Source organism: Thunnus albacares, chromosome 16, assembly GCF_914725855.1.
Source record: "Thunnus albacares chromosome 16, fThuAlb1.1, whole genome shotgun sequence".
Lineage (NCBI taxonomy): Eukaryota > Metazoa > Chordata > Actinopteri > Scombriformes > Scombridae > Thunnus > Thunnus albacares.
The window spans coordinates 27,137,297-27,153,236 of NC_058121.1; the positions used below are offsets into that span (position 1 = coordinate 27,137,297).

General features: G+C 39.4%; 1 protein-coding gene across 1 annotated transcript; it reads right to left on the minus strand.

Annotated features, from left to right (window-relative positions):
- Positions 1–5,385: 5,385 nt before the first annotated feature.
- LOC122965522 lies at positions 5,386–9,770 on the minus strand. Its single transcript, XM_044329651.1, has 7 exons — positions 9,646–9,770; positions 9,132–9,440; positions 8,758–9,024; positions 7,091–7,135; positions 5,768–5,854; positions 5,648–5,676; positions 5,386–5,473 (listed from the first exon to the last, which is right to left on the minus strand). Exons 1-7 carry the CDS (start codon positions 9,704–9,706, stop codon positions 5,390–5,392), a joined length of 882 nt encoding a protein of 293 aa, XP_044185586.1. The 5' UTR covers positions 9,707–9,770; the 3' UTR covers positions 5,386–5,389.
- Between the last annotated feature and the right edge of the window lie 6,170 nt (positions 9,771–15,940).

Here is a 15,940-nt window from a genome sequence, read left to right on the forward strand (position 1 = left end):
ATGCACCAAACACGAATATAAATTTCTAAGAAAATCTGAAAGAAGCTTGTAACATAAATTGAATTTTATTTTAAGCTGTGAAACTGTACAATAGATCTACAACCTCTTTGGATTTCTTATAGTTTCCACTTTCCATATTCAGCTGTTTAATATATGACTGTCAAGGATGACACCAAGTGGGGATGTCACATGATCATATCCCACCTCTGCTCAGTTTGCCTTTTGACACTTTTGTACCATAACAAAGCAAAACTGAACAGACACATAAATGTTTAAATTATTACACCCTAAAAAATAACAGACATGAACGAAAAAAAATATAAGAAGAAATAAAATAGCAGTGAAAACTAAGATTTTAACTTTAACTCAACACTAGAACAACCATCACTGAACGTAAATGTCTCTCTCTTCATGTGTCAAGCACAGTCTGTTCTGCACACTGTAAATAGTTGAATGTTAGGATAAAATAGACAGTACATTTCTTTTTAGGGTTTAGATTGCATAGACAAATTCCCCACAGAGACACAGTCTCTATTATGAAGTAAAGGCTAATTGTCTGAGATTCTGGGAATAAAAAACTAGTTTTCTCATCAGAAAGCTTTAACTAACCAGTTATAAATTAAATGTAATGATATGAACACTGTGGTCTGTTATTTGTTGGGTTTGTTGATGGTAGTGTAGAGGTTGCTGGGATCAGTGGAGGCTCCAGCAGAAGAGGAAGAAGCTTTCACAGTCCTGTAGGTCACTGCATCACCTTCATCATCACCATCACCACAAACCTGGGAAACAAAAGGGAAACAGCATCACATATAAATTACAAATTATTACATGAAAATGCATAACAACATAACATCATCATTTTGCTTCTATTTAACAACTGAAATATTCACTTTGCTGCAGTTTTTATTTGCTGATTAGATTGTGAGATATCTTGTGTGTGAAGTTGACATGTTGGTCTGATGGATTTCTAGAGAAAAAGTGAGGAGACCACTGATAAATCTTGTGGATTCTTCCTTTTGAGACCATGAACCTTCACAGTGACCTTCATATTAATATGCTCTTTAGCTTTTGAGGAATCTTTATTTTAGACCAAATACTTACTAATGTCACAATCCTTAATCAAAAATACAAAGGCTTTTAAGATAAAATAAATATTCTTTTCTCTTCTTCCTGACAAAACATTTTCCTTCATCAACAACGCCAGAATAACCAAACCATCAGGTTACCCGGGCTGTACTGTTGGTCAAAGGCGCCAGAAGTACGGGGTCCAAGGGGCCATTGGCCCCCTACTTTACCCTCCTTCCACATTATTTTTAAGTCACGAATCACTGTATCCCCTGCAAAAGCCCCAAATACTTATAGTAAAAAGACCTTTCAATGCTGTAAAACTCACAGCCTGGTAGGGCAACAGTTATTTGTTTATAAATTATATTTTGAGTCGACAAGACCGTACTCAATAAGTATTTAACCCACAAAATTGTAAATATTAAAATTATCAACCAGCCATAGTTCTTGAAAAACTTTGTAATTAACATGTAAACTAGACAGTCAAAGGACAAACAGCCATGAAGCGTCTGTTCAGCGTGAAGAACAATCATTGTGAAGTGACAATAATAATCATACAAAACAAAGGAGGAAAGTTAGTTATCTTTTGTATTCCTGTGGTTACATATACTTACACTGAGCTCAAACTGATCTATATACAATTAATATACACATGTGATTGTATTGTATGTATAAAGGCAGCCTGACACCTCCAGCCTGGACATCAGACCCTCTATTCACTTCAATTCAATTCAGTTCAGTTCAGTTTTATTTATATAGCGCCAAATCATAACAAAGGTGATGTCAGGGCACTTTTACATATGGCAAGTCAAGACTGTACTCTTTGAGCTCTACTGTTCATGTCCACTCTGTCACAGTCTTTGAAAGAAATGTAGAGATGGACAAAAGTTTGAACATTCACAGAAATCATAAACATTTTGTTAATGTACTTGTTACATGAGCAGACCTGGCTGTGACTCCTTTCTTCTTTTTCTCAGTATTACATTAATACAAAATCACATTACCATGCCAGTGCTTTCCCAGCATTTCTTCAATTTCACCAGCAGATGGTGTCATTGTACCTCAGACAAACACAAGGTTACAGGTTCATCTCCTGGTTTCTTCTATGAGGCATGTTCATGTTCTGCTCTCTTTGTCTCATTCACAGTCAAGTGGAAATGAATCTATTTTTCCTTTTATGTGAATTGTGCAAAGTGGCTCCTTTGACTCATTCTACCAACTGCATGCTGGGATTGGCTTCAGCCAGCTGTTTTAAGAAAGGATAAGTTGAGATCAGTTAATTGTTTCTTGTTGCTTTTTCAAAGCTTAAATATGTCTTCTATATAGAATTCTAGTGTTGAGCAGGAAAAATACATGAATATTTTTCCTTAAAATTATTCTTTTTGGCCGCTGTTCACTTCCTGTTTTCAACTGTGAGTTGGGACATTTTTTTAAAAAACGTATGTAAACTGTTGCCATGACAACCAAGGTTGCCTAACTTCAACCCAAACCATGATCTTTCCCCAACTATAACCAAGTAGCTTTTGTGTCTAAACCTAACCAGACCTTAACCACAATATTGTCACATCATAAAACATCATTATTTTGTAACAGTGATTTGTAACGGTTTTGGAAAGCAGCATATTACGCTCCAATGGGTCGTTCTTGAGTGCAGGTACAAACAACCTATGTGGTCGTTTAATTTGGAGGACTTCTTGAGATAAACACCACAACCACATGACACTCACAGTAACAGACAGGCGACACTTTATTAATGCACAAGATAAAGACACTACTTTCATCTCTGAAAGTCTAATAACCTACTTTATGGTTACTTAGATTTTGTCTCCAGTAGTTCTCTGTAAGGCAGACGCCATTGAGCACGCACAGAAACACAGTTCACTTTCCAGCTAGCTTTGCTAGCTTGTTGTGCTACTTGACTTTGTACTACATTGTAAATTTCTCAAAACACTTCAGCACAAAGTCAACAGGTGTGATATGTAGCACAAAAAGCTAGCTAAGCTCTGTAAACAGAAATGGGTTTCTGCACATGCAAAGCTGCGTCTGCCGCAAACATGAAAAAACAGAAACAAGATCTTGGGATGAATGTGTGTGTTTGCGTTAATCTTTCACTCTAATACACTAAAATAATGCACCAAACACATGAAAAAGTCTGAAAGATGCATGAAACATTAACTAGAATTTATTTTAAGCTGTAAAACTGTACAATAGACTTAGAGCCTCTTTGGATTTCTTACAGTTTCCGCTCATTCAGATGTTTGATGTAGGGGAAAGTCCCCTCATGTCTCGAATGCAGACGGTACAAACCCTCAAGCAACAGAACCTTCTTCAACCCCCCAGGAATGCCCACCAACAACACATTAGTGAGATTACCATTCTTCTTACTGACCAAACTATCACAACCTCCTGCAAACAAGATCAAGATAAGAAACTCATCTCCTGCTTGGCCACTAAAGACCATTAAGACCACTGACCCTGCCACCTTTGACGCTTCAAACCCTTCAAGAGCAGGAACATAGAAAGATCAATTCACACCCCAGTGTGAGCTGCAGAGTCCAAAATTAACTTTTCCACTTGCCAGCCAAGTTGGCTAGTAGACGAAAAATTTTATGGCCAGACTGATTTTTTACCAGCCAAAATAATAAATTACTTTTTACTATTGCAACTTGCTATTATTACTATTTATCATGTCATCTTGGTCTCATAAACGATTCTCAATCAATATTATAGTAGTGTGCAAACATACACTTCAACACATAAATGTGCTCAAATTGGAATTAGATGCCATCACATTAATGTAAAGACTACAGCAGCACAAGCAATCATGGGGTCACATGTGAATGGGAGCAGGGATCAATATTCAGGGAAATCTGTACCACCAATTTCCCACCTCAAGAACTTTCACATATGAACTCCAGACAATGTCCAGAGAAGCAGGTTCAGACATTTATGAGTTCACAAATTCTTACAGTTTAGAAACAGCTTTTTATTGCCAGAAACATCAAATTAATACAACAGCAATGTACAGTTTGAAGTGAGGCAGTTTAAAGGACAGGTTCACATTATTCAGGTGCCAATATGAACATTGAAACAGGTTTTGTTCGCTGTAATCAAAGATCCCTTTCTAACATGCTTCCAGTGTCAGAGATGAGGAACAAAATCCTCATTCTGTACAAAAATACATTCCAAAGTTTAAGTTAATATGAGGCTTCAGCACTCAGAGTTAATCAAATCAAGTTTGCCAAAGTTATTAGTTAGTTTGTTAGTTACAGTCTTTTTATTTCCGTCTTTGTGTTATTATCCGTCCACTGCAGCTCAGCAAGGAAACATAGAGAAATACTGGCCAGTAATATAATATCAGTTATAATAAAGAGAAGACAGTTACTGACTCTATTAGAGCTCCCAGCTCAGTTAAGTCTATTCTACACAATTTAAAACAAACATGTTAAAAACAATCCAAAATGAAAGTTACTTAAAAATGTGTTTTTCTGTACAAATAATGAAAGAACTGAGAAGAAGCTACAGTGTAAAAAGTAAAATTTAAACATTTGTTTAAATTCTTAAAATGGGTGAAAAGTTTGACAAAACAGTGCTGCATGTCAGGAGGGGAAGCAGGAGTGGACCCAAACGCAGAGGCCGGAATGCAGATATGATGAAAAAATCTCATTTAATCGTGGATGGTCATGAACAGGCAAACAGAGCTGAACAGAACTAGCGGATCCAACAAAACGATCCAACAAGGACTGAACAGAAAACCAGAACTTAAAAAGAAACTTAACTAACGAGGATATGAGGTGCAGGTGGGGAGATGGGTGGAGAACTCAAGAGAGGGGAGTGAACATACAGGGAGCTGATTGGCTGAGGAAACACAGGGAGCAGGGCAGGGCTAACGAGTCCAAATGCAGGGCAGGTGTGGAGGAGTACATGAACACACAAGGGAAACAGAGAGCAAAAACCCAGAAAACAAACTCAACGCCACCTACGCTAACCTATCCAAAACCAACCACGAACACAAACCCAAACACACAACCCAACAAACTAATGATGCAGTCCTCTAAACCCACCACCCAAATCATACAAGAAAACCCTTATGAACCGAAGGACTAAACAGAAGTGCAAGTCAGGAGACCCCAAAGAACACAACATAAGACCAAAAAACACCCAAAGTCCAGGCAAGATGTGACAGCTGCAGTTAAAAAAAGAATCAGCCACCTAAACCCACCAAAACACAAACAAAGGCTTTAACTTCTCATATAAAATCTGATGAAATGTTATTTAACTGCGGTGGACTCTGGTGAGTTGATGTTGGTGTGAAAGTTGTTGATCAGTGGAGTCTGACAGTAGCAGAAGGTTCTCCATCGTTTTCATAGTCCACCGTACCTTCATCTTCATCTTCATCATTATGCACCTGTGAAAAACAACACAACACACCTGAGATTCTGAGATTAAATAGAACAAATAAACAACCTTTGTGTCAGACTAATACAGTCAACACTGTTTATTCTTATTGTCTTTACACAATCACAGTAAATAGTGAACTACCACAAACATAAACATTTGAATATTCAGTTTTTAAACTCACAGCATTGTCATCCATCTGTGATTTGTTCACTGGAAACACAAAAAAAGAGTTTAGCTTCATCAGTAAAAATCTGAGTTCATCAAAACTTCTTGTTCATAAACGTTCTGTGAATGTTCTCACCTTTAGTTCTAGTCCATATGTTGACTGACACAACGATTATTATGTGTGCAGTTAAACCCACAGACACGATGATGAACCTCAACCAAACTGCAAAGAGAATTAAAACATTAAAAACATTTTTCACTGTTTAGACTCCTGTAGTTAAAAGATATACATATAGCATATATTTTTAAGCTAGCTGCGTCGTGTCACCAGCACAGCTGATGGAGGATGGAGTGGGAATTGAGATAAACTCTCAACTGAAGGGAAAATGGCTACGTTTTGCTGTGTATGGGGGCGCCAGGTAATGATGAAGAGGGGAGAAGGGTTCGGGTTTTGTATGTGTGTGACTGTGTGAGTGTGTAACTCGTCTCACAGTCTCAGAGTTCAATCCACTTGGTAAAGGGTCTGTTTTGTTTTCCCCACAACCCCTAATCAGTTCAGTTTAATCCAGTTTCACAAATGTATGACCCCCCCACCCCCCAGAGCCAACAGAAACGTCAGGTAGTTTGGACCACCGTGTTTAACTATATAACTTTAAACGTTACAGTTACGGCTGAAAATGACAAAAGAGAAAAACAAGTTTGCTAAGTTCACATATCTCCGCAATTCAATTCAACCTCCAGTCGTCTACCCAGAAAGGACTGTTGTTGTGAGCGCGACGTCACGGTCTGTAATTCTAATGAATGGCGGAGTAATATTTTTAGCTTTTTTCATTTGAGCACAGCTAGGTGTGCTGTCATGCTGATTTGAGCAGATTCTAAATGTCTAGTTGACCAATCAGATTGCTTGGTCGGAACTACGTGTTGTATAATTTAGGCTTGTGACAGTGGTGATGTAACTTGTGTAATTTCTCTCTCTCTCTCTCTCTCTCTCTCTCTCTGCCTCTCTGAGTCACTCACATACACACTGCTAGAAGCAGCCACTTTGTTGTTGAAAGTGTTTTGTGGAGCCATGCATGGACCCATAACATGATAAAAAAACACATCAGTAGCAAGAGCAAGTACTGTAGTGTTCCTGGTATGCAGCTTATCTATTGAAGTAGTTGGTGTCCCACCAATTTTTTACATATAAAAACACCACTGGATAGAAAGCACCAAAAATACAAATCTACACATGACATTAAGAAATATTTCTCTTCTCTCTGTTTTGTACTTTACACGTCAAAGGCTGAGAGACAGAAAGAGAGAGAACAGTGAACAACAACAAGGTTTGAGACTCAGACATGTGTGTGAACACACTGACTGAGATGAACTGAATAAGAGAATATCTCCACCCACAGCCAAGACTCAGTCTGACATTCATACTTTACACTCAGAGAGATACAAGTTGTTAAATCACTACCTTGTTGTTTTGTTGGAGTATCATTGGTTGTTGGTGTTGCATCACCTGAACATGAAAAAAGAACAAGAGACAGACAGAGAGATGAACCAGAAGACAAAAGAACATTTTTCCACTTATACCTGTTGGTGTTGATGTTGTGGTTTTTACATCCTCACCTGGACAATTTAAATCCCAAAACACCAACAAACTGTGGTGAGGAAATACCCTTCAATAAGTTAAGGGTGATTGTCTCCACCCACTCACCACCAACACCACTTCCTTTCCACTGCTGTATTTTTAACTACATCATGTTTATGATCATGATCTCATCATGTAATGCTTTTAAAAAGTGAAAACATGGATGTAAGATGGTACAAATTTCACACTAATCTGCTGTGGAGCAGAGACATCTGTCTGGTTAAATAACAGTTACATACAAGTGATTTTAAAGCAAATTCATTGGTTATGAAGCAGAAGTATGTTTCTGCTTTAAAACAGAATTACATTTTTTTTAATCATGTTTAACAACAGACAGGATTCATGGTGATGATTGACAGGACACATGAACAGACAGGTGAAGAGTCAAACTTTGACTCTTGATGCTCAACATGATGCAACATGGTGATACTGCAGCAGCTGGGAAACACAGATAAGATATTTTAGTGGTCTGAGACCTGTTAGTTCCTATTTGTATCTTTTAAGTAAATGTTCCTGAGAACTGAAGGGGAAGTGTTTTAGTGAGAATGTGGTAACAACAGCAGCAGAGCTCTGGAGGTTTTACTCTCTAACAATGACGAGATAAAAACAGATCTGGCTAACAATGACGAGATAAAAACAGATCTGGCTTTATGAGCACGTCCACCCATCCAGGAATATCCCTCCCAGGAGAAATCAGCATTATTATTATTATCATATATATATTTGGTTGTGATTTATTTTAATCATTATTGTTGTTATTGTATATATATATATGTGCTTTATCCAAATGTTTCTTTTGTATTCAACTATTCAACCTCTTGTGAATTTTGCATGTATTTTTCTTTTTTAAGTCAGTATGATGCTTCACTTCAGCCAGCGTCTGACCAGCTTGGTTCAAGTATTAGCAATCGTATGTTTCTGTGGAAATGCTTTATACGGTGGCTGACGAGGGCAAACACGCTGCGACTTAAGATAACTCATGCAAATAGACAAAACACCAGCAAAATAAGAAAACATCTTCATCAATTTGACAACACATGTGCAGCATTTAGAAAACACACTGCAAATACCACAACACAACACATTACAGAAACAACAAGGGAAGTGTTTCCAGAGGACACTTAAGAGTGATGAACATGTCAATAATTCATAAGAGAAACATTGTTAAAACACAAACGAGGCTTCTTTCCTACCGTAGTAAGGTAGACAACAAGCTATAACCTTATTTTCAGTGAGCCGTCCTCTGAGCCGGACTAATAACATTGTTCTCTATGTACAGCTGACTGTGAGACGAAGGTGCAGAGACCGAAAAGAGACACTTCAAACAATATTCAATAACTTCACTCTTATAGTGTCCCCAGAATCACTTCACACATCAATGGTCTCCTGTTAGTTATACAACAACACTTAGTTTGGAAAGAAGGGTTAGAGGTTATTGAATATTGATCTCTCATTATTGAACTGTAGTTTGTGATAATTCATATTCTCACCTGAGGACGGAGGACTGAAGGTAAACAGATGTTCTTTGTTAGTGTAACCATCTGTCACTTTACACTGAAATATCTCATGAGATGTTGACTTCAGCTTGTGATGAGAAGCAGGAAATCCCACTAAACCATAGCAGCCAATCTGTAATATTGTCACATCTTCATCCACATCATGACCCTCATACAGCCACTTCACTGTGTGTCTACATCGATCATGTGTCCTCACAAAGCAGAACAGCGTCACATAGTCACTGTCTTCATGTTTAATCACTGGTGAAGAACATAAATACAAAATTGCTTCATCAGTTATTGTAATGTTTCAGTATATTGTTCTAACAGACAGTTTGAGCTGAAAACTTAATGGTGTAAATACTCACTGTTAATAACAGACAGATAAAGCTGGGAGTCTTGTCCTGATCTGTGCTGTCGACAGAAATAAATATCAGCATCCTCTTGTGTGATCTTCTTTATAACCAGAGAACAGTTCGCTGTAACACTCAGTCTGTCTGATTTAACTTTGGTATTTTCATGAATCCGTCCACGTTTGACCAGATTCACTGGGTTTGAACTACTGAAGAACCAGTCAGTATTGTCACATTTATCCTGATTGGCTGTCACACTTTCACAAGGCAAAGTCACATCATCTCCATCTCTGACAATGACGGAGGAATACTGTCCAGTCACTGCTGTGATGAAGAGGTGATAGAAACATGAATAATAAACTGAAATATAAACATGGCTTTTATTCTGACAGATAGCATGAAGAAAATTTTAGATTCAACAGAAGTTTGCAGGTTGTAGGAGTCTACTAAACTAATCATGTTAAAAACAAACAGCTATTGTCTGTTTTAATCAAATAAAATGTTTCTGGTATGTTCTATGTATCCTTACCTGTAATCTGAAGCTCCAGTATAAGAAATAAAAACATTTTAATCCATCTGAATTCAGCCATCGTGCCTCTCTGTCTGCTTTTTCTGCTCCTTCTTTCTTAAGTGTCAGAGTCTCTGAACGGGTGCGTGTTGAAGAGAAATGTGTTCACTTCCTCATAGTGACTTCCCTAATAAGTTTCGCGGAAGTGTACATTACTGTTCAAAAGTTTTAGGCGCTAAAAATAAAGTTAGAATGCTTACAAAAATATTGCTATACATTGTTTTAATTTATCAATTAACTTCTTACAAAGTTGAGGTAAACAGCAGAAACCTAAATGAAATCAATATCTGCTGTGAGCAGCTTTGCCTTTAAAACAGCAGCAGTTCTCCTCTTCTGTGGATTTATTATTTAGGCCGTCTCAGGTGCTTCTTCATGTAATCTCAGATTGACTTCATGATGTTGAGATCAGAGACCATCTGTTGCAGGACTCATCATTCTTCTTGTTGCTGAGAATAGTTCTTTATGTCTCTAGCTGTATGCTTGGGGTCATTGTCATGTCATGAATACATTTGGGACCAATCAGACATCCTTATTTTCAGACATATATATAATGTCTCAATGTGGGATGTTCATGTTAAAAGTGGCCGATGTGTCAAATAACGAGGTAAACGTATGTAGCAGTAATCCTTGTAAGCAGAAAGCTGCAGCTTCAGACTGAATGTTCACTTTCCGTTTTTTTCCTACTTTCAGCCCGAGCTGACGTCAGGTCGTGATGGATTTCTTTATATGGACATCTGCTACTTGCACAGCGCGCGACTTCGCTGCTCTGTTCCGGGAGTAGTTACACCAAGCCATGACGTCATTACACAGCACAGCAAAGTAAAATAAGTAGTTTACCTGTTGGAGGTGTGCTGGTTGTCTGCAGTTCTTCATCAAACATCATCATCACTGTGACTGTTTCTGCTTGTACTCTTCCTCCCTGCATTATTTCTAACTGATCCACTGAACAAACAGCTCCATGTGTTGTTGTTTTGACCGGTTTTTAGCGCCACTAACAAAGCTCTACTAATTCAGTGAGGAACACGTCTAATTTCCTGTAACTTATTCACAATAAAAGTCTCCTGTTATATAGTCATTTGAAAGCTTTTAATTTGAAGCAATAAAGCAGGAAATGTTTGGTTTGCAGTGACAGTAAAGTTATACTACGTAAAGCTGGCCAATCAGAACAGAGTGGGCTCATCGGGAGGTGGTCCTTAAAGAGACAGGAGCTAAAACGGAGTGTAAGGAGAAACTGTGTATATTGAGGGGCTGCATAAAGGGCCAGTATAAGATAAATGAGTTTTTTTGAACTGTGAATCATGCAGAGCTACTCTAGTGGAGCACAAAAATAAAAATTTAGAGCTGAAAGAAGCATAATAGGTCCTGTTTAATCTCTCTCTAAAATAATGCACCAAACACAAATATAAATTTCTAAGAAAATCTGAAAGAAGCTTGTAACATAAATTGAATTTTATTTTAAGCTGCGAAACTGTACAATAGATCTACAACCTCTTTGGATTTCTTATAGTTTCCACTTTCCACATTCAGCTGTTTAATATATGACTGTCAAGGATGACACCAAGTGGGGATGTCACATGATCACATCCCACCTTTGCTCAGTTTGCCTTTTGACACTTTTGTACCATAACAAAGCAAAACTGAACAGACACATAAATGTTGAAATTATTACACCCTAAAAAATAACAGACATGAAAGAAAAAAATATAAGAAGAAATAAAACAGCAGTGAAAACTAAGATTTTAACTTTAACTCAACACTAGAACAACCATCACTGAGCGGAAATGTCTTTCTCTTCATGTGTCAAGCACAGTCTGTTCTGCACACTGTAAATAGTTGAATATTAGGATAGAATAGACAGTACATTTCTTTTTAGGGTTTAGATTGCATAGACAAATTCCCCACAGAGATAAAGTCTCTATTATGAAATAAAGGCTAATTGTTCTCATCATTCTCATCAGAAAGCTTTAACTAATCAGTTATAAATTAAATGTAATGACATGAACACTGTGGTCTGTTATTTGTTGGGTTTGTTAACGGTAGCGTAGAGGTTGCTGGGATCAGTGGAGGCTCCAGCAGGAGAGGAGGAAGCTTGCTGTAGGTCACTGCAACACCTTCATCATCACCATCACCACGAACCTGGGAAACAAAAGGGAAACAGTATGCATTCATGTACCATTAATGCACGTTACTAATTTGGCTTCTTTCCCGGAGTTTTTCTGTGCTTTCTCATCTCGCAGGAAACCCTGGGTTGCAGGCCGAGCCTTCGCAGTCCTGTTGACGGCTATTGCTATTGCTGCTGTTATTGTTATTGTTATGATTGTTCTTATTCTGTCTATTGTGTGGATTCTTCTTTTTAGGACCATGAACCTTCACAGTGACCTTCATGTCAACATGCTCTTTACCTTTTGAGGAATCTTTATTTTAGACCAAATACTCACTCATGTCACAATCCTTAATCAAAAAAACACAAAAGCTTTTAAGATACAATAAATATTCTTTTCTTTTCTCTCCTTCCTGACTAAAATTATTCCTTCATTCAGTAACAACACCAGAATAACCAAACACTCAGCTCAGGGCACCAGGATTAGGGGGTTCAAGGGGTCATTGCCCGCCCCCCCCCCCCCCCCCCCCCCGCACACTTTACCCTCCTTCCACATTCTTTTTAAGTCACGAATCACTGTATCCCCCGCAAATGCCCCTATATTGCAACACTTATACCGTTGCTCCTCGGAGGAAAAGCTACTCCCTCAGACGCCACACTGCTGATCAGCTGGGACCAATACACAACCACGCTTTAGCCGATTCTGACGCGGCTCGTTTTCCTTCGATCAACATCTTCAACCGGACGCTCACTCACCTACAGAGTGCTCTCAGACAGACAGACACAGTGAAACAATAGTGTTGCCAAACTTTTCAAACTGTACAGAAACTTTTTCTTCACCCCTCCGGCCAGTAGCTCACATCGTCCCACTCTTCTGGGTTCACAGCCTAACGCCAACCCGACACACGCCACGCACCGATGACGTCACCACGCTGCCCGCTACAACGGAGCCCTGACTCTCCAGCACACTCCACTTTTCTTTTCTTTCCCCTTTTTTTTAATTTATTTTCCAAATTAACCCTTCATCCCATTTCCCTGCTTATTTATGAAGTGCTTGTGTAATTCCATGGTAAATACTAACTCACCTTTCTGTTATTATGTTTCTTCGTTAACGCTTCTATTCCTCCTCAGGAACTCTCATCCTCTTCTCTCCAAACAACAGACCATCGATCATCCCCAGCGTATCATACATGCATTCTACCCGACTCAGGCGTCACCTTTCCCGCTCCTCACAGCCTCCAGTTCATCACCGATGTATCCAGCTGCTCACCTCCGGGTTCCCTGCCCAACGTCTCTTACACGTGGCACACCCACAACACCACACCGCCCACTACAGCCCACATTTGCCGAAGGCCAGGTTGAGCGACCTCATGCCCGCAGCCATACATGCATCCCTTCATCCTTCAAACCTCACCACTATCATCTCTCACCCCTTTCCCTTCCTTTCCTCCCTCTCTCTCTCTTCTTTTCCTCCCTTTCTCTCTCAACCAGTATGCTAAGTATTTCCTTCATCCCTCATCCCTTCATCCCACATCCCACGACCTCGACCCTCACCCCCTCATTCTCACACCCCCCGACACTCTCCCTTCTCCCTCCATCCCCTCCCCCTCCCCTCATCCCTCTAACTCTATTCTTCCTCCTTTTCCACCCTACTTTTACCCTCACCCTTTCATTTTTCATCCTTTACCTCCTTCACCCCCCCTTTTTGTTTTTTCTAACCCAACCGGTCAAAGCCAGGTTCTGATTGAGGTTTCTTCCCGTTAAAGGGGAGTTTTTCCTCACCGCCGTCGCCAAGTGCTTGCTCACGGGGGAATTGTTGGGTCTCCGTAAATTAAAGAGAATGGTCTAGACTTGCTTCACGTTAAAGTGCCACGTGACGACCTTGTCGTCATTTGGTGCTATATTATAGAATTGAATTGAGTTCCCCACCCTTCATCCCCCGTGCCTCCCTCCAGACTTTCCATCCTCTCCTCCTATATCACCTCAGCTTTCATCCTCCCATATTATCCATGAAACAGCATATTTTCGTTCTTCGCTTTCTAGCCACAGCCGATATGGCTCACTCTAATCCGTCTATTTTCTTTTCATCCACTCTACCTTCATCTGAATCTCAAGGCATCATGGAGGGTGTGCCCTCACTCTTTCATTGCTGTCAACCGACTATAAAATGTTTCAACACAACAAATCATCTTCAATACAACCATTCATCATCAATTCAGCACTTCAGTCAGCTTCTATTCCCCCACCACTAGTTCATGACATCAGCGGGCCACGGAGCTTCCTTCTTCCGACCCACTCCATTCGGTCAACTCCAGAGAGCCATCCAGACCATCAGTTTTCCCGTACATGGTCATCCCACAGTTCGCACTCAGCCCTCACACTCAACCATCTCCCCCTTTGTTCCTCCTTTCTTCGACTCCCTTCATGCAGCAGGCTTTGCAGCTCCTGACAGTCTCAAGCCCCATTACAGGCTGCTAAAGTCTCGACAGCTAAAGCTCATCACAGGCCACGCACTTCTCTTCTCGCTTCCGACGGCCATCGTACCCCATCCAGGTGCATCATGCCTGTCGATACCCACGTACAGTATCCCTCCTTCAGTGATGTCTATGTTAGGTGCAGCGGCCCTCAGAACCCCACCAAGCATGGTCCATGACACCACTATATTTTAAAGCGCTAATTGCCATTAACTCTGAAGAACCATCTCAACCGCCAGACCATCCATTTTTCGTACGTGATTGTCCCACAGTCCCCCCCCCCCCCCCCCCCCCCCGTTCCCTCCTACCTACATACCATACATCCATCATCGTCCCTCAACCCTCCATTCTATGGTCAGACAGACAGAACGCAGGCTGTGGCTGCTGTGTCAGTAACGCTTTACTATATTTGGTCATCTGTCAGCGTCATCGTGCATTTATTCTGGGGAACTTCAAGTCAATAACTGTGTTCTATATTTGACTGATATTCAAACTCTAAAGAGGAACAAGAGTTTCATAGAAAATGAATGATGCAATTTCAGACTTGGAAGGAAGTGTCAGTCCCAGTGTATAAACCTAACACTGCATATTATTTAGTTTGCAGCAGAAAGCTTCCTGTCTGTGCTCTGTTTAATTGCTGCACTCTGATCATATTCAAAAAGAACATTTAAGTGGAAAACACATGGTTTTAAAATTTGTCTAAGTAAAATGAATACAGTATTTTAATATGTGTGTGTATATGATAACATGTGTCTGCTGTAGTTATACTTGTATTCTGCTGCCTTTAAGCCATTAAGTTTAACACTAACACAAATCCATCATCATGTAATTGGCCAGGATGCATCTTCTGGGCAGGCAAACCAAAACATCTCATCTATCAGGTCTGTTTTAGCAACTACACAATAGATAACTCTGCATCATTCACTTCAATCATTCACTAGCCATAGCCTTGAGTACCAGTTTCCCAATGTCCTCTTGTGTGTTTGTTTGTAATCTGTTGTAACTGTAATGTTTAGTAATAAATGTGCGTAACTAAAAGTGAACTTGTTGGTGTTTTCCTGTGTTTGCATCTCAGTCACTTAACCCTCAAAGACCTATACCTTCACACAATCATAATTAAGATTATCAAACCATTTGAGTTCACAAATTCTTACAGTTTAGAAACAGCTTTTTATTGCCAGAAACATCAAATTAATACAACAGTAATGTACAGTTTGAAGTGAGGCAGTTTAAAGGACAGGTTCACATTATTCAGGTGCCAATATGAACATTGAAACAGGTTTTGATCGCTGTAATCAAAGATCCCTTTCTAACATGCTTCCAGTGTCAGAGATGAGGAACAAAATCCTCATTCTGTACAAAAATATATTCCAAAGTTTATCTGAAGTTAATATGAGGCTTCAGCACTCAGAGTTAATCAAATCAAGTGGGAATCTCCTAAAGTTACAGTCTTTTTATTTCCGTCTTTGTGTTATTATCCGTCCACTGCAGCTCAGCAAGGAAACACAGAGAAATACTGGCCAGTAATATAATATCAGTTATAATAAAGAGAAGACAGTTACTGACTCTATTAGAGCTCCCAGTTCAGTTAAGTCTATTCTACACAATTTAAAACAAACATGTTAAAAACAATCCAAAATGAAAGTTACTTAAAAATGTGTTTTTCTGTACAAATAATGAA